The 19,780-nt window shown below is 41.5% G+C and overlaps 1 protein-coding gene across 1 annotated transcript in view; it reads left to right on the top strand.

The window, feature by feature from the left end:
• Positions 1 to 19,780, top strand: part of wdr7 (WD repeat domain 7) — a 142,562-nt gene that overhangs the window by 12,642 nt on the left and 110,140 nt on the right. Inside the window, exons 10-15 of the mRNA XM_079256537.1 lie at positions 5,534 to 5,681; positions 8,536 to 8,651; positions 8,740 to 8,872; positions 11,562 to 11,782; positions 12,166 to 12,361; positions 15,348 to 15,562. Coding sequence (XP_079112663.1) covers positions 5,534 to 5,681; positions 8,536 to 8,651; positions 8,740 to 8,872; positions 11,562 to 11,782; positions 12,166 to 12,361; positions 15,348 to 15,562 — 1,029 coding nt within the window. The remainder of the gene's footprint in view (positions 1 to 5,533; positions 5,682 to 8,535; positions 8,652 to 8,739; positions 8,873 to 11,561; positions 11,783 to 12,165; positions 12,362 to 15,347; positions 15,563 to 19,780) is intronic.

The raw sequence follows: 19,780 nt of genomic DNA, 5'->3' as shown, positions 1-19,780 counted from the left end.
GAGCCGGCGGGCTGATGATGGCGGGCGCAAACCGCCGCTTTGGTTTGCTTCACTCGTGATTTTCCTGCCTGCCTTCCTCACAGACTCAACGCACTCTGGTTTCATGCTCTTCTTTCCACTAAAGCAAATCTCCTCCTCCAAAAAGCACTATCACCCTCCTCATCTGTCTTCATAGTGATGAAGAAGCATGCAAAGTCCCCTCAAGCTGCTTTTTTTGAAAATGTAAACCTGGTAATAAACCGCCGAGTCCCACAATGTGAAGAGATGAGACGGTAAACATGCGTGCAGTTATATCAGGAGTATGAAGATTTGCTCCTTCACTAATGAGAAACGTGCAAGTTTTTACTTACTGGAAGAGAAAATGTCCCCTTCTGGTCCTCATCGAGTCCTAAAATGAGGAGAATCCGGTGTCTGATGGACATGTGACATATTACTCCCAGTTCTTTTTATTTATTTCTTTAACAAAAGGTAAATAAAACTTGAGCAAAAATGCAGAAGCAGTGTGAAAAACAAACTTCATAAATCTTTTATTTTAAAAAAAAGTTTTCTCCACTCTTGTTTTCCAAGATTTTATCTTTATTTTATTCCCTGGTACGACTAAATTACGTTTGTTTGGAAAATAACAGTGACTGATGCCTCGTCATTCTACTGAATACATACAGCGTATAAAATATTCCCGATGTCACAGATAAAAATGTCTCAGCATTGTACAGGAGTTTATTCCTCACATTGTGTTAGGAGGGCGTCCCAACCTCCCTAACGACAGCCCCCTCCCACCCATTAGATTTTAATTTAATTTAATTTAATTTAATTTATTTTAATTTAATTTAATTTGAAATTATTTTTTATTTTATTTCAATTCATTTCTATTTTTAATTGATTTTAATTGATTTTTATTTTAATTTCATTTCATTGATTTGAATCATTTTTTATTTTAATTTCATTTATTGATTTTAATTTATTTATTTTGATTACAATTTGGTTTTGTTTGACTTTTATTTTAATTTCATTTAATACATTTAAATTTATTTTAATTGATTTGTTTTAATTTAATTTAAAATTATTTTGTTTGATTTTATTTCAATTCAGTTTTATTGTTAATTGATTTTTATCTTAATTTAATTTAATTAATTTTAATTGATTTTGATTTAAATTTAATTTCGTTGATTTTAATTAATTTATTTGAATTTCAGTTTGGTTTTGTTTGATTTTTATTTTAATTTAATTTAATTGATTTTTATTTTAAATTCATTTAATGGATTGTAATTTAATTTCATTTATAAATTTTAATTTATTTTAATTGATTATTTTAATTTAATTTCAAATTATTGTTTTTTATTTCAATTCATTTTTAATTTTAATTGACTTTAATTTATTTTCATTTTTATTTAATTAATTTTTTTACACTTTTATTTTAGTTTCATTTAATTTATTTTTTGTTTTAATTTAATTTAATTTTCTGCATGACAGAATCAGATCGAAATAGAAATAATTCCTTTCCTATAGAACCTATCACACACGTTAACCCCCCTCCTGCCATTGGTGTCACCCATCACCTTAGTTCCAAAAGCCCCAAGGAAACACTGTAAATATGATCAATTTTATCCAGGCAAACTGTAAAAAAATTGCCCGTTGGACCGATCTAGAACGACAAAGTTTTATCACAGGATTTGAAGAAACTATTTTTTTTTTCTTCTGTTTTTAAGTCGTGACCCCGAATATAACATGTTAGCTTTCATGTTAGCGTTGACTTCCAGACGGATTATCACCAGTTGTTTCACTAAGATCATGGCTGATGTCTTTCCTCCTTGGCGTTGTGTTAACACACGTGGATCTATAGAGGTGGTCTTACTGGCAGATAACATGGTGGACTCTTCTGCAGTTTCACTCAGGTTTTGTTTTATACATGTTGACATGGTGTCTTATGTCATGCTGTTCATGGATGGGGTTATTAAAACCTCACTTAGTTTTACACAGCGGTCTAAAGATAACAAAAGCTTACAGTCCGGCTTTAACAATGAGATTCTTCTCGTCACCATGAGCCAACATCCTGTTTCTCCCTTCCTACTGATGGCTGATTTAATCCTTCACACCTTGGATAAAAATGTGTGTGTGTGTGTGTTTTATTTTTGTTTGCGTGTGAGTAATTCGACACATGGTGGCACTTTGCATTCCCTCTCTACTCACCCACACTGTTCAGATGAGCCCAACTAACCGACTGCCACCTCCGCCATGCCCTGCTTCTGTACATCCTCAGTTGCCATGGAGATGGCAGCCCCCTTCCTCCAACACACCCACAGTCTCACGAGCTTTCATACCATAGTCGTGATGGATCCACCTGCTTGCAGCTCCAAAAGAAATGGCCTTGATCACAATAATTCATGTTTTTATTGTCACTTTAATGATTTTTTTCTTTTCATTGACACTTAAGCTATTTTATATATTAGTTTCTGTACTTTAGTTATCACAACAGGAGCATTTTTTTTTTTTTTTACTCATATTTAAAGAATAGTGACCTCTCCTGCTGAGACCCAAACTGTTTGTTCCCATCGCTGAAATGAGACGAACACCCACCCTGAAACAAAACTGCCATCGGACACCTCAGATAAGTAGGCGTTCTGGGTAAATAACAACTTCTGGTGGTGAAAAGTGAAGCCTTTGTGGGAAAACTGCAGTTCCCCCTTCATCAACTCCAAAACAGAGCAAATAGACTCCCATGTCAAAAAGACCAACTTTACAGCAGGAATAAACATGTTTACAGGAGAAATAAACACGTTTACAGTCTGGTACATAAAACATTTTAGGTTTAAGAGGTCAGGTTTACCTTTATGACAACTGTGGGAGGAATGGTTTAAAAAAAAAAAAGTTACCTATTTAGATATTTAATTCTAAAATTAGAGGCATGCCTTTGTGATTGACAGTTATCCCGTTATTCAAGAAAGCAGAATGTAGCACAACCGTGGATTTTAGTTGGCTAACAGTGCGCCATAGCTTTAACCCGTCTACCTCTGTTAGCTGGTTAGCTCCCATTAGCTCTGTGTTAGCTCAGCTAGCTTAGCTACAGGCGGCTTGGAGTTTAATAGGTGTTCATCATCCAGCCCACACACTTTTTTTTGTTATATTTCTGTAATTTATTACCTGAAGGTAATCAGACAAAAGGAAAAGTAATAATATCTTTAAACCTACAGTTTGGGAGGTTCTGTCTTCAGGTTCTGTTTTTGGGTGAATTGTTCAGATTCCAGCAATTTTTCCTCCTGGAGAGGTCAGTTTTTAACTATCCGTCGTTGTTCGACCAAATCAAACATGTCTTAGCCTTTCTCCTGATTTTTGTATCAGAACCCCACTGGTGAGTTTCCTGCGTCTTGTTTTAACCTTTGCAGCTCTCATGTATCCAGAGCGATAGATGTCCATGTCTATGGCTCTTGATTTTGTCCATGATGTCGTTCAGTGGACAAACTGTAGCTGTTACAAACGGAGCGGAAATCATCTGTTAATGTTGGCTGTTGTCAAAGATGTCCAACCTTCTCCTGCTGATGACAGTATAGCAACAAATGTGATGTAGGTCATGTGGCTCGGAAATGTTTTTATGGAAATATAGTCAGAGGAAATTACTGCCAGTCAAGGGCTTTACAATAAGACTATGTGAAATTTTTCATATTTTTCAATTAAAATCTGAAACATTTTGAGCAATTTCTTCTTGTAATTTCTCAAAGTAGTCTTCAGGAATAGTTCTCCAGACTTTATAAAGGACTTCCAAAGCTCTTCTGTGGATGTTTCTGCCTTTTGTTCTGCATCTGTCCAGATGATTCAACGCTTAAGTCTGGTTTTAGGGGAGGATTCTTCCCTCCACCAGACCTGTTGCTGCTGATTTTCAGTTCAGTTGTAATAAAGTAGCGCTTCATAATCCTGGTCCTCAGGGACCACTGCCCTGCATGTTTTAGTTCCTTCCAACTCCAGCACACCTGATTCAGATTAATTAAACCCTTCATCAAGTACATTGCAAGTCTGCCAATGAGCCATTTAAGTCAGTTGTGTTAGCTTAAGGTTACTTCTAATACACGATAGCAGTGCTCCCTGAGGACCAGGATTGAGAAACACTGTCATACAGGATGTGTCAGCCTTATCCTATATTTATCTTCCTTATGTTTAGCTTCCCTTTCAGCCATCCTTCCATGCAGTTTCCATCATAGACTCACTACACAACGAGCTGAGTTATGCCAAATCTCAGCATCTAAATAAGTTGGAATCCTCCTGATGGTTCAAAATACCTTCTTTTCTGTCTGTTTGGTATTTTTCTTTGATAGAGTAAACATGGAAACAAACAATGTCTTTGTAACAGGCTTCATAAAGGTCAAACTAAAACTGGATCTTTCTTAAGTTGTCTGTTGTGTAGCGACACATTGTCTGGAAACTACAAGGAATAGACTGAAAATGAGGGGAATGCGGTCAAAACCAAGAGAAAAACATTGCAGGACCTCAGGAAACCTTTGGAAAACCTGGAGAATTATCTCTGTTGACCAGAATAAAGTAGCTGGCTGCTCAAAAACGAACTGTAAAGAATCGAGAGGTGACTTTTTCATCGACAAAAACTCAAAACGTCAGATGACCAAGATGTCCATTGTTTATACTGAGGCGTATAAAGGCCCATTTCTGCTCCCTTACGTAGACCAGGACGTCCGTTTTGAAGATTGTCGCATGTTGGCGTCCTCACATGAGTCTTATAAGTTAAGTCAGTTCATCCACTAGGGGGCAGTGCTGAGTTCAGAGTTTACCTCTAAAAAGTTGTTTCCAATCGCCCAAAAACACCAGAAGAAGAGGAATAAAACCACAAATATTTTTTTGCTTTTCTGAACTTCTTTTTTGTCTGATGATTTTTAATTTGGTCTTCTTCCTGTTAATCTTCTTCTTCTCTGGTGTGTCGGCTATACAGCTCAACACTGCCCCCGTTACTTCTGGTGGTATTGCTCCATTTTCTGCGTCAAACTCTAAATCAAATTGCGCTCATTGTTGCCGCAGGAGACGAACCAAACGGTTGAGCATAAATGGGCCTTATGAGTCATAAGATTTGGAAAACAGAAGCCATTTCAATGATTTCAATGTATTTACAGCTTCTGGAAGTACAGTGTAAGTCTAACAAGGATGTCACATGACCTTCATCCCGTTGTATCCTGTCAGCTACTGAGATAACTGGTCATCCTCTGCCACGGCCACACTTTCTCAGAGTTTGAGTTCTTCTATCAGAACCTTTAGAAACCCAAACACTTGTTTGGTGTGGAGCTGGATCAAAGGCATGAGGTTCTGCCATCCTGTGGTTTGCTGTGTGTTGTTTGCAGTTTGTTAAAAGGACTAGAGAGCACAACCAGCACTTTTCCATTTAATCTCTCAGACTTATTCTGTCCAAAACACCTGATCCTTGTTGTGTTGTGTTTTTAATAAAACAAAGAAAAGTAAGAACTTTTCAAGCAGTGACTGGTTAGTTGTGGCTTCAGGTTCTCAAATGATGACATCTATTTTTCTTCCCGACTTCCTCCAGCTCTTGATCTGTCCTCCTGTGACTCGGTTCTTCTTCGGCCGACGAGAACCTTTTCACAAGCTGCTCATTCAGGGAGACTCGGTGGGTAGGCTGACCCTTTGGAGCATCCCAGACTCTTTGCCTCTGCAGCCAACAGGCACCTCTACAGGTAACCAAAACAAAGTCTTTCTTTCTTAAATCACAGTGTCTGTACACTGTCAGGTCCACCTTTCTAGTACGGGGTTGGACCGCTTCTTCCTTCAAAACTTCCTTGATTCTTGATGTCATGGAGCCAACAAGGTGGGTGAGAATTTCCTCCGAGATTTTGCTTCATAATGACATGATGAGAATCTCCTGTTCCACCTCATCATCATGAGAATCTCCCGTTCCACCTCATCACCATGAGAATCTCCCGTTCCACCTCATCATCATGAGAATCTCCCGTTCCACCTCATCACCATGAGAATCTCCCGTTCCACCTCATCACCATGAGAATCTCCTGTTCCACCTCATCATGAGAATCTCCCGTTCCACCTCATCATGATGAGAATCTCCTGTTCCACCTCATCATGATGAGAATCTCCCGTTCCACCTCATCACCATGAGAATCTCCCGTTCCACCTCATCATGATGAGAATCTCCCGTTCCACCTCATCATCATGAGAATCTCCCGTTCCACCTCATCATGATGAGAATCTCCCGTTCCACCTCATCATGATGAGAATCTCCCGTTCCACCTCATCATGATGAGAATCTCCTGTTCCACCTCATCATGATGAGAATCTCCCGTTCCACCTCATCATGATGAGAATCTCCCGTTCCACCTCATCATGATGAGAATCTCCCGTTCCACCTCATCACCATGAGAATCTCCTGTTCCACCTCATCATGATGAGAATCTCCCGTTCCACCCCATCATGATGAGAATCTCCCGTTCCACCTCATGATGAGAATCTCCCGTTCCACCTCATCATGATGAGAATCTCCCGTTCCACCTCATCATGATGAGAATCTCCCGTTCCACCTCATCATGATGAGAATCTCCCGTTCCACCTCATCATGATGAGAATCTCCCGTTCCACCTCATCACCATGAGAATCTCCCATTCCACCTCATCATGATGAGAATCTCCCATTCCACCTCATCACCATGAGAATCTCCCGTTCCACCTCATCACCATGAGAATCTCCCGTTCCACCTCATCACCATGAGAATCTCCCGTTCCACCTCATCACCATGAGAATCTCCCGTTCCACCTCATCACCATGAGAATCTCCCGTTCCACCTCATCACCATGAGAATCTCCCGTTCCACCTCATCACCATGAGAATCTCCCGTTCCACCTCATCACCATGAGAATCTCCCGTTCCACCTCATCACCATGAGAATCTCCCGTTCCACCTCATCACCATGAGAATCTCCCGTTCCACCTCATCACCATGAGAATCTCCCGTTCCACCTCATCACCATGAGAATCTCCCATTCCACCTCATCACCATGAGAATCTCCCGTTCCACCTCATCATGATGAGAATCTCCCATTCCATCTCATCACCATGAGAATCTCCCGTTCCACCTCGTCATGATGAGAATCTCCCGTTCCACCTCATCATGATGAGAATCTCCAGTTCAGCCTACCGTTGGAGACATCTTTAGAGCACATTCACGCTAACCTTTTTGATTTAGAATTGTAGCCTCTTTTCTTGGAACATCTGCCTCGTTTAGGGTATTTGTGTGAATATACAAACCAATGTGAATCAAAGACGTGGACACGGTCCGGCTACAAATGCAGGTCTTGTTCTGTTTCAAGCAGACCAAACATAGCAAGAAGAATACAAAACAAAGTGTGTGGGTTTCCTGCACAGCATCACTGACAAACAACCAAAGCATACGGGCATGTGGGACAGTCCGGCTTTGGACTGGAGACGTGGCTCATGGTCAGATGTGGAAAAGTTGGTTAAAAGTTCTCATCTGAAATCCGATTGACGAAAGACCACTAGAATCCAGCTACGTGTTTAGCAGCAGCACCTGAACCCAAAGTTATTCTGCATTAACCAACAGAAGAATGAGTTTTTTCCTTGTGTGTCTGGGCTTCTCCTTCAGTCATTTTTGGTGCAACGCCGTCTCTGGTGGAGAGTGAAACATGTTATTTAAAAGTTCCAATTGGTTCCAGTTGTGCGGCGTGAACACAGTCTGGGTCTGGAAGTATATTGCGACACCCCCCCCCCCCCCAACTGAACTGAGTCACCAGTGGGACAGTCATATGTACCATGCTGGTGTGCATGCAGCCTTATTGAACCTGCAGAGACGTTATTTCACCCTGGTGCTGGTGCAATGCTTGACGGACTATATTAATTTGCTCGTTTCTAACCACAAACGCTGCACTGGTTGAGTCCTGTCCCGTAAAAACCAACATTAATGCTGCCAGGATAGACAGAAACTACCCCCGTACCTCACTGACCGCACCAAACCACCGTCCATGGACACCTTTCAATCCATTTCCTTAACTGCTTCGTCCAATTAAGCGTCACCGGGAAGCTGGGAGCCTATCCCAGAGATCCCAAATGATCATTTCGAAATAAAAACCAGTATAATCACCCGTAAACCACCCGTGAGTGGGTGGCTGGACTGGATGGGAACTCGGACGCTGATCGACAGCAGCTGACTGACATCTAGTGGCCAGATGTGTTCATGGCTGATCGAACCATTTTCATTCATCTTTTATTTTCTTTGTGTTTTAAGGTCATGAGGTTGTTTTAAATCTGTGCCAAACTTTGATCCAGTAACCAAAGACTTATTAAAAATGATGATTGGGTGTTTGTTGAGTGAAATGATGCCCGTGTGTGTTTTGTTTCCTGTGTTTTTGGTTTGGATGTTCAGGATCTAGCATTAAGCCAACAGACACGAGCTGTAAAGAAGATGAGGACGAACCGATGAACTCAGGCTGACGAAGGGAATCAAAGTTTTGGGAATTTTCTCTGTAGCGTGCGACGTAACGTCTTTCTGCTTCTGTTCTGTGTGCAGAGCTGCAGGTGTCGTCCACCATCAGCCTCCAGGAGGCGTTTGACAAGCTGCACCCGGTCTCTGCAGGCATCATTGACCAGCTCAGTGTCATGCCTGGCAAAGAACAACCCATTAAGGTTTAAACTCAGAGCTGCACTGTTTTGACTTGGGATGGCCTGTGTGTGAAATCACGTCATCGTGTGTGTGTGTTTGTGTTTCATTCAGGTGACGGCCAGCGTGTACATCCCCTCTCAGGGCCGCCTGGTTTGTGGGAGGGAAGACGGCAGCATCATCCTGGTTCCTGCCACTCAGACCGCCATCGTGCAGCTTCTGCAGGGGGAGCACATGCTCAGGAGGGGTGAGTCCTTTACGTGTTTAGCCTCGCAGTGTGAGCGCCACTTTAGCCTCCTCGTCATTTTCAAGATGCATGAATGATGATTAAGCTTGCAGCAGTTGCTTCCACAGTGCCGTCAGACTGAATACAACAGCAAGCATCTCTTCCTGCTCCTTGTTTCGTCTCCAGTCTGCTGGATGAGATTCATTTCTTCACATGCTACATTGGCATAACGCCACACGCACAAGCTATAGAAACTTTGGTGCAAATACACCTGCTGCTACTCCGTCTTTTCTGATAACGTTTAGGTATAAAATCTTTATGAAAGTACAAATAAAAGAATAGTAAATTGTATTTGAATAAAAATGTTAGAGGCTGCGTCCACCACATTCTTTTGTTTGAAAAATAGGGACAGCAGACGTTATAGAGCATAGAAATGTGAGTAGTAGATGACTTATTTATGACAGTAAAAAAAAACAAAAAACAACATAAACACATAAATTACATTATGTTAAATTTGATCCGTATTACTGCACATCCGCCATTAGAATACAGACAGACTGAAAGTTATTGAAGCTTGTTTCTGCCATTTTAAATGGTAAATTATGAGATTTAAGTTAAAATGATGAGATAAAAAGTCAATATTATAAGATTATGAGATGTTCCGTTGCCTTAGGCCTGGGATTTACTTGCTGTTTATGCTTACATAGAAGTTCAGCAACGTGTGTGTACTAACTGCAAACAACACGAGCAAGTTGCAGCCAAACAATCAGTATTGGGTGTCACCACTAAGGGGCGGTACACAGGAAGAGGACTCTGAAAGTGTGACAAGATCAGTCCACTGGTAATGTATTTTTACACTGCCAGCTTGTATATCACAGACTTGGCGTAGCGTGGCAGGCGAGAGCCAGGATACACCTGGACAGGTCACCAGTCCATCGCAGGACCAGCACAGAGAGACTAACAGCCAATCACGATCACTCCTAGACAGAATTTATAGACCAGGTAGCCTAACATGCATGTTAGGTTATGATGATGAGAGGAAGCCGGAGTACCTGGAGAGAACCCACATGTACATGAGGAGAACATGCGAACCCCATACAGAAAGGCCACCATTCAAACCCGTTCTTGGTTCGAAGCAGCGACCTTCTGTCTGAGGCCACAGTGCTAACCTACAGGCCACCATTGTTAAAAGTTTTCACATGATTAGTAGCATGATTTCCTCTGATTCTTTGTGATTGTCTAGATATATGATAGAGAGGAATGGAAATTTCTTTTCTTTTTTTTTTTTTTTTAATTATGTTTTTATTGAGGGTCAGGGACATCTTCACATACACAGTACAATGTCTTTTATCTCTAATGGATAGCAAAGGGGAAAGGAAGGGAAAAAAAGACAGTACAATATAATTGTTAATCTCTGTTACCATTTTTCTTTTTTTTAATTATAATTTTAAAGAAACACTTGAACACCCAGAGAATAAACAAGAACAAGAGTAGCATTGTGGTTCCTCCAAAAATAAGAATAGTTTGGGTAAATATTTACACAACATATGTAATAATGTATTCATCCTGTCTAGAAACAACTGAACTCTAAATCATTCCGAGCATCTGTTGTTTCGCGTATTTTTCCCATTTGTTCCATTCATTCATTCATTCATTCATTCATTTTCCGAACCGCTTATTCCAATTCAGGGTCGCGGGGAAGCTGGAGCCTATCCCAGCCGGCTTTGGGCGACCAATTAACCTATCATGCATGTGTTTGGATGGTGGGAGGAAGCTGGAGTACCCGGAGAGAACCCACGCGTACACAGGGAGAACATGCAAACTCCACACAGAAAGACCACTGACCAAACCAGCCAAGGATCGAACCAGCGACCTTCTTGCTGTGAGGCCACAGTGCTAACCACTGCGCCACCGTGCAGCCCCCATTTGTTCCAATGTTTTACAAATAGGTCCATTTTTAAATTAACTGTAAAAGTCATCTTTTCCATTTTGCAAATATCTGATACGATCTGAGCCCGGTCTTGGACAGTTGGCACTCTCTGTATCATCCATTTCTTTGTAATGGCTTTTTTTGCTGCAGCCAAAAGTACGTTCCAGAGATATCCACAAATTGTGTTTGGGTTATAAAACTCTACCAATCCAATCATTGTTTTAAAATCTGGGGGAATATTAATTTGAAAAATTCTCTTTAAGGCTTTGTTATAATTGAACCAGCATTTACAAAATACATGATAGTGATGTGCTCTCTGGCTACCACAATTCCTCCAGCACTGACCATTTCCCTGCGTTAAATGTACACTTTGAGAAGAAGTTATAAAATATCGTGATATACTTTTCCAACAAAATTCAATGGAATGGAAATTTCAGCATTTTTCCATTGAACGGTAGCTGACCAGCAGCATAAATAAGCTAATGCTAATGCTAAGCCGCATTCTAAACACTGAAGGACCGACATGATTTCCAGCCATCAGACCTGTTTTCCTTCATTTACCCATTTTATCCTTTGAAATAAGTGACAGCCAGTCTGGTTTTGGTGGTGGCTGCTGGCAGGATTGACATTCTGCACCTTTGTGTCGTGCAGCAGACCTGAAGAAACCTCTGCCTGAACACCCTTTTTCCTCACTGTGCTGTGTAGTGTGTGAAGCGTTATTCTCCTCTTTACAAGTTACACATCCACCTCTTCTGATGGTCGTGTCCGTCTGTCCTGCAGGCTGGCCCCCCCACCGTACCCTGCGGGGTCACCGGAACAAGGTGACCTGCGTCCTGTACCCATACCAGGTGTCACCGCGCTACGACCAGCGCTCACTGGTGTCTGGAGGAGTGGACTTCTCCGTTATTGTCTGGGATATCTTCACCGGAGAGATGAAGCACATCTTCTGCGTGCACGGCGGCGAGATCACGCAGCTAATCGTCCCGCCAGAGAACTGCAGCGTAAGTCTTGTGACATTTACGTGTTTGTTTCTCTGTTTTCAGGCAGTTTTGCTGCTGACATTCGGTTTAAATGTTATAGGCTCGATGTTGCCGCTGTTACTATGGAAATAGCTTTATTATCTCTGCATTGTTGAGGCCACACAGCTCCACACCGTTCGTGACATTAAGAGAACAGTGAGACATGTCGTTGCCGGGGATGTTAGCTTAATGCTATTATGTTGGACTCCAGCGAGCGGCATGTCACACGCGCTTTAATTAAAACATTAGATGTTTGGTTTCCTTTCAGTTCAAATCAATAAATCCTGAAATGAAGTTTTCAGAGTTGGAGTCATCTGGCTTCTGTGCACCGTCCATTCACACGTGTCATTGTTGGGTCCCTTCAGACTCGGGTGCAGCACTGCGTCTGCTCCGTGGCCAGCGACCACTCCGTCGGCCTGCTCAGTCTCAGGGAGAGGAAGTGCATCATGCTGGCGTCCCGACACCTTTTCCCCATCCAAGTCATCAAGTGGCGTCCCGCTGATGACTACCTGGTGGTGGGATGCTCTGACGGCTCCGTTTACGTCTGGCAGATGGATACAGGTGAGTCAAACTCTACTGATGCGACGTCATCCCGACTGTTGTGCTGATCCTGAATGGAAAAAGGCTCGAAAGGAAGCGTAACTTATGAGATATTTATGACGTAACCACACCTGCTGGTGGTTGAGGCATGTGCAGAAAGAACACACACCACAGAAGAAACTATTATCAGTCTGTTTCCTGATGACAAGACAAGACGAGATAACTGAAGAAACACACTCCTCGATGTTTTAATGACAATAATGAGGAAGGCCTGCAACAGTACAACAGTATGAACAGAAATAAATGTAATTTCAACAAAGATATGCCCATACATGACATTAGAAACTTAAATGAACATAAGCAGACTTACAGGAAATAAGCCGAACAGGTTAACATCTCTGCCTTGCCATGAACACGACTTTGTCTGCTAGCTTAACCACGTCTAATGTTTCCCTAGCCTCTAGTGACACCCAGTGGCTGGTGGAGAACTCGGCAATAACCTAGATTTGTCCATAGACTGTATATAAGAAGATGGGCGGAGCCTTCGTGACGTCACCCGTAGGTTTCTGAAGAGCTAAATTGAAGTTCGGTGGGTGGTTCCTACCATCGCCATCTTGGCAGTGTCACGCGTATCGTCACACCCAGAAAATACAAAAATAGGCAAAGAGGTGGAACTGAGAGGGGGCCTGTGACCGTCATGGTGGATGATTGACATCAAGTGAACTCCAAGCTTTCTGTAGCTAAGAGCTAACCGAGCTAACCCGGAGATAACAGGAGCTAACCAGCTAACGGAGGTAAGCGGGCTAAAGCTAAGTCACGTTGTTAACCAGCTAAAAACAGCGATTGTTTTACGTTCTTCTGACTTGAAGCGGGAGATTGGGTACCTGTCAATCAAAAGGACACGCCCCTAAATTTGCCGAATTTAGAGATTAAATTACTTTTCAACGGGCGAGGTAGAAAAAAAATCACTCCCCCCCCAGTTGTCAGGAAGATAAACCTGACCTATTAAACTGAAAATAGATTTTTGTACCAGGCTGTAAATATGTTTATTTCTGCTGTGAAGTTAGTCTTTTTAACATGGGAGTCTATGGTGATTCGCTCTGTTTTGCAGCCCCTAGTGGATGAAAGGGGAACTGCAGTTTTATGCAGTTCCGCATAGGCTTCACTTTTTACCGCCGCAGGTTGACGCTTGGTCTAAACCAGGGATCACCAATCCTGGTCCTCGAGGGCCGTTGTCCTGCAGGATTTCCAAGTGACCCTGCTGGAAAACTCTTGTCTCAACACACAAGCTCTGCTCATGTCTGTGAAATACACACTGATTTGAATCAGGTGTCTTGCAGTCCTCCAGGACCACGATTGGTGATCCCTGGTCTAAACCGTTTCTATCAACGACCCGGTTAGAGGGTGGCGTCCTTCATGGCTTCTAAAAGGTGCCAATCAAACATCTGCAGAGACGCATCTCCTCATTTAATCTGAATCCATCTGGCTGGATGATTTTACAGTAAACCTCAGCTAACAATCAAATAATGTAAAATAAATACAAACAACATGAAACAGCTCCCCGTTCGGTCAACATCCTGCTAGTTTCTTACTCCTCAACATGATCCACACGAGCCAACAATGGAGCTGCGTTCTAGCAAGCCGATCAGCTGTTCACTGACATGATTCACAGAGCAACAGGTGTGTGGAGCTGTTACGTTTAAGTAAATGGATGTTGGAGCCTCTCCCCATAACAAATGTGTGTCAAAATGTCCACATCCCTCACTGGTGTGACAGCCATGTGTCCCAGCAGCAACTGGAAGGAAATATAACCTTAAAAAACTGACAAGAGTATAAATAAGGTTAGAAAGAGGAAAAAGAAGCAAATATTTGTTGAAGTGGCCACAAAAATACCTGTTTTGATTCATATGAAGTGTTTACACAAATGCTGGATAGTATGTTCACACGTATATTAACCGCAGTTATTATCAGAGATAAGTTGAGGTATTTTGTCGAGGCATTTTTATTTTGATTGGACGTTCAGTTGGATCAACAGGGCTCCACGTGAGATTACTTTTATTTAATAAAGTCCAGGTTATTTCATAACTTCATACTGTTTTTGACAATGAAAAAAAATCATATCCACTCACTAGTTTTACTAATTTTTTTTAGCATAAATGAACAAAAACAACTAATACAGAATAATCTGGCACACAGGATTATTTTAAAGATTAATTCTGTATAATTATATTGAGTTTAAGCAGCTTTTACCTTTAACAGCAAAACATTGAGGGTTTGACACAGGTGTGGAGACTATTACCACGGCAACAAGATGTGCAGTAAACATGTGTATGGTAAAGCATAAAGGTAACATCAGCCTGAAGGATGAGCTTCGGCAACCTGAATGAGCTGTAGAGCAGCCAGACTGCAGGGTAGCTAAGTGTGAAATTAAGGAAGGTGTGTGTGTGTGCTCAGGCGTTGGACATGTAATAGGGCCATGGCTCACGGACCCTTCATCACGCACACACAGATCTGTTGGTGCCACTTCTCCTCTCACTCAATACCAGGCTGAATACTGATGTCAGCTCTGTCTGCAGCTAATGACGTCTCCCTGAACATCTCTCTTCCCGCACAGGCTGAGAAATGTTGCAGTCAGATATGGGGAAAAAAAAAGAGTGATGTTGAGGAGACGAGAGGACGAGGCTGAACGTTGAGACAAACTGAGTGGAGACGGCGTGAGACATGCTTTATATGGCTGGAAGGAGAAAGCAAGGGCAAGAGGAGAGGAGTGAGGCAGTGGAGAAGCAGCCTGAGATAAAAGCCTTAATGTGCCAGTTCATCCCAGTGGTGCTGGATGGGGGTTGAGATCCGGGCTCCAAGCAGACCAGTCGAATTCTTCCACACTAGACTGGGAGCGGAAATGTGATCAGTATCCGGCCAATAGTATTGAGATTTTACCGTCTCAGACTGTCCCCATGATGGCACTAACTACCTGAATTATTAGTGAGGCTGAGGTTTGTGTTTGCAGGAGCGTTGGATCGCTGCGTGATGGGAATAACAGCATTGGAGATCCTGAACGCCTGCGATGAGCTGGCTCCGGCCACCGTGGACGCTCTGAGCCACTCTGCCGTCAACCTGAAGCAGGCCATGACTCGTCGCAGCCTGGCAGCCCTGAAGAACATGGCCCAACACAAACTGCAGACGCTCGCCACCAACCTGCTGGCTGCTGACAATGCAGACAAGGTAAACCCTCCCCCATGCCTCGTTACAGTAGTACAATGACACACACTAAGCAACCAGCTTTCCTGTTAGCTGTAAGCAGCTTTTCCCATAATTATTCTTCTTGAAAACATCTGTGGCTTAGTTTTTAGGAATTTTCCATCCTTTCTTGAGTTAAAATGTCATTTATACATCACTGAAAACCTTAAAACAATTCCTAATTCCCACCTGTATTATGTCAATCCATCATCCACCAGATGGTAAAACATCTAACTTAAAAACAGAGCACTCCTTGTAACCAGACCTTTTATTTTAAACATCACCTTGTTCCAAATAATGCATTTTCTCGTTATTTCAGGCTTGCATTCAACAAAGACACACAATGCATTGTGTACATATTGTAGCCTTTTCACACTGGCTGACTGGTCATCTTCAGCTCACCTTGATAAGCTAGCCGGCTAAAGGCAGAAGCTAATTAAAAGGCTGCTGGAGATAAATGAAAGGTCAACAGAGCAGCCATTGTGTGTGTGTGTGTGTGTGTGTGTGTGTGTGTGTGTGTGTGTGTGTGTGTGTGTGTGTGTGTGTTTATTAGTGTGTGCCGGTGTCTTCCAGGGAAGATTTTCTTACATATCATAATGATTGATTAAAAAAAAAAAAAAAAAAAAAAAAACAACCCAAAAAAAACAGCATTTCTTTTGTTGGACCTGGACCTTTCCAAAGGTTAGATTTAGAGAAGCTATTGCCAGATATTAGACCCTACCTCAGACTTTGTTCTCTGTCTACTTTATTATTTTATCCACTACTTGTGTCAATACTTTAAATATTCTAAATTGTTAAGTATTACTAATGTAATTTAGATAATCTGAATCTGTGCAAGTTTAGCTAAATGCTCAGAGTTTGCAAGCTAGCAGTTAGATGCTAAGTGTTAGCATGCTAATACTCAGTATGTCGGGCAGCAAATCGGAGTGCTGTGGGGAAATTCTGCTGATTGATTGTTAGCTCAATAATATACTAAAGCCCTTTTTAGATTAATCCATAATTTTCATAAATGATGACACTCAGCTAGAATAGGCTACTTTTTTTTTTTTTTTTTTTTTACAGTAAATGAGTGGCTGAAGAGCAACTCATGACTTATGCATGTATGTTGACATACTGCTAGCAATAAATGCTAACTAGATCGTTATGGAAATACCTGTTTTACTTGTGTGGATTTATCATGGCTACATAACATGTGCTTGCTTCAAGCATTTTGTGCTCACTCTTAAAAATTAATGCTATCAATGCAGACTTCTTTAGCGATTAATCATTTCTTAAATGTGTTTTTTGATAGTCTAACATCTACCACCATAAAAAGCAAAAGAGCAAACGTCTTAAAAAACAAAAAGAAATGTAAACAAAGGAGGGTGTCTAGGCTGATTTTGTAAACCCAGTATGAAAACAAATCCAGTTTTTTAAGGAAAATTATGTGATGCACATGAGCAACAGTTCACAAACTTTCAACATCTTAATGAAACTTTTCCAGGTAATTTAGATTTCTTTTACATACCTCATTGTGTCTGCATTGGTGAAAACCCTGCAAGCATAAAAACTATTCATATACCTGGATGCAGTCATGGTATTAAAGCAAAAAGAGCTGAATTGGAGAAACAGAGACACATGTTTAAAAAGTGTGATTAACAGGGTTTTACTCCTATCTCACAGATCAGTTTTAGTAAGTATGGATACATGCTCCTCAGGGACTCATAGAATCAAATGTGGGGTTCCCCAAGGATCCATTTTTATGCCCAACACTTTTCAATCTGTACATGTTGCTTCTTGGGGACGTCATCAGGAGATATGGCATTGATTTTCAGAGCTATGCTGATGATAAACAGCTGTACATCGCTATGCCACCGGATGTTTATTCATTTCCTTATTTACTTTTGGTTAAGGAGACAGAAGATGCTTCTAGAGTTGTGCCATGAGACATAGGATTGAGGTGTGTGTCTGTATGTGTGTGTGTAAATGACATAGGCCGTATATGAAAGATGGTCAGAGCTTCCGGCGGCTAAAAGTAAAGCCTATGCTGAAGTGCATCAAACTGCAGTTCCCTCCTCGTCCACTAGGGGCTGCAAAACAGAGCAAATCCCCATCGACTCCAATCTTAAAAAGACTAACTTCACAGCAGAAATAAACATGTTTACAGCCTGCTACAAAAATCTATTTTTTGTTTAATAGGTCAGGTTTACCTTCATGACAACTGTGGGGGGAGTGATTTTTGTTTTTTTTTATCTAACCTGCCCATTGAAAAGTAATTTAATCTTGAAATTCGGTAAGTTTAGGGGCTTGTCCTTTTGATTGACAGGTACCCGATATCCGGCTTCAAGTAAGAAGAATGTAGAACAACCGCACTTCTTAGCCGGTTAACAACGTGACTTAGCTTTAGATCACTTACCTCCGTTAGCTTGTTATCTCCAGGTTAGCTCGCTAAACTCTTAGCTACAGGCACCTTGATGTCAATCATCCACCATGACGCTCACAGCCCTCCTCTCAGCTCCACCTCTTTGCCTATATTTGTATTTTCCGGGCGAGATGACACGTATGTCCCTGCCAAGATGGCAATGGTAGGAACCACCCACCGAGCTTTAATTCAGCTCTTCAGAAACCTATGGGTGACGTCATGGAGGCTCTGTCCATCTTTTTCTATACAGTCTAGGTCAGGCCTCTTCAAATGGCGGGCCACATGCGGCCCAGCTTATGTAAAAGAATAAAGATACTAATCAAAAACCTTCAGTCATTCCTACACTGATTAAGTAGCCTACAATCCTACAGTTGTGCAGACAATAAATGCAACACTTGGTTGCCTAGCAACATCAACCCCAGTGCGTGTTGTTGTGTTTTGAAGTTGTAAGAGTAGCGCTAGCAAGCATGTCGCTCTTTGTCCCAAAACGCAAAATTGTCAACAAAAACAGCAGATTTAACCCCACCTGGACTGATAAGTATTTGTTTATTTTGCCGTCGCATTCGAGCACCAAACCGATGTGTTTAATAGGCAATGAGTGTGTGGCATTGTTTAAAGATTATATTGTATATTGGACATTTTTATGTTAAAAGTTTGGAGAAAAATAGGTTCTGACTGGAATTTTCATTATTTTATTTTGTGCATTTGCCCTTGTAATGTGGGACTGGATTTAAAATATAAAAATGGATAAACTACTTACTTTTCAAAATGTAAATGTATCATTTTTTATTTATTTATTCATGTACTGGCTCTGAATTTTTTTTTATTTGAAAATCTGGCCCACCTGAAAATCTAATTTAGTAGCCCTGGTCCAGGGTAAATGATCAGGTGTGTCCATATATTTGTAGTCTTTGTTGTTTTTAATATATGCAAAGCTCTTTGCGCTGCTTTATGTATGAAAGGTGCTATACAAATACAGTTTGATTTGATATACAGGTGTTGACTGCCTAAAATGTAAAACATACTAATAGCACAAACAGTTTCTCTTCTCGGCACTTTGCTCAGCAGTTACTGTCAGAAAGTGTTTTATAAATAAAGTTAGCTTGGCTCCCAGTAGTTCAACAAACGTCCTCCGAGTCAGCTTCACACTCTTCTTCAGTGGTGTTTTCTGCGTTATTTTAGCTTCGCCTCTTAAAGGATCAGTGGTTCGCTGGTCAGACTCGGATGATCTGATTTGCCCTGACAGGAAAAAAAGACGCACCCACATGGGCATCCCAGCGCAGAAAACAAATGCGATGAATTATTTAGTGCCTGAACGGCGTTTAGTCCAGCTGTTACTGCAGCTCATCTTTTATGAGTTCACTTAAAAGCCATTTACCTCCTTGTGTTCTGTTGTGTGATTTTAATTTGTTTTTTTTCTCTTTTTTCAGCCAGATAACCTTTGCTTTGTTCCTTTGACCCTCTCCTCTGCCCCAACCACCATAATCACAGCTCTTTTCTGAAATACAACATCCGCAATCTTCCCTCCCTGTGTATCAGACTCGCATCACACTTGTCCTCTTTTTCTTCCTTTTCCACTGACTGTTTCTCAAAATGATCCACTATCCCCAACATCCGTGTGCGTCCTCCCCTGCTGGGTGAAATGATGGATAATGACCATGAAATGTCAGGCTATAAACTCAAACAGCTCCATGCAGCCCCTCCAAACCTTCCTCCTGTTTGTGTTTGCAGCTGATGCTGCTTTGCTGGTGTGTGTGTGTGTGTGTGAAAGTTAAAGTGTGACTTTGGGTTTGTCCTCTGCT

This window comes from Telmatherina bonti (assembly GCF_933228915.1).
Source record: "Telmatherina bonti genome assembly, chromosome: 17".
Lineage (NCBI taxonomy): Eukaryota > Metazoa > Chordata > Actinopteri > Atheriniformes > Telmatherinidae > Telmatherina > Telmatherina bonti.
Note: the sequence above shows the minus strand (reverse complement) of the source record. Positions and strands in the feature narration are given on the sequence as shown.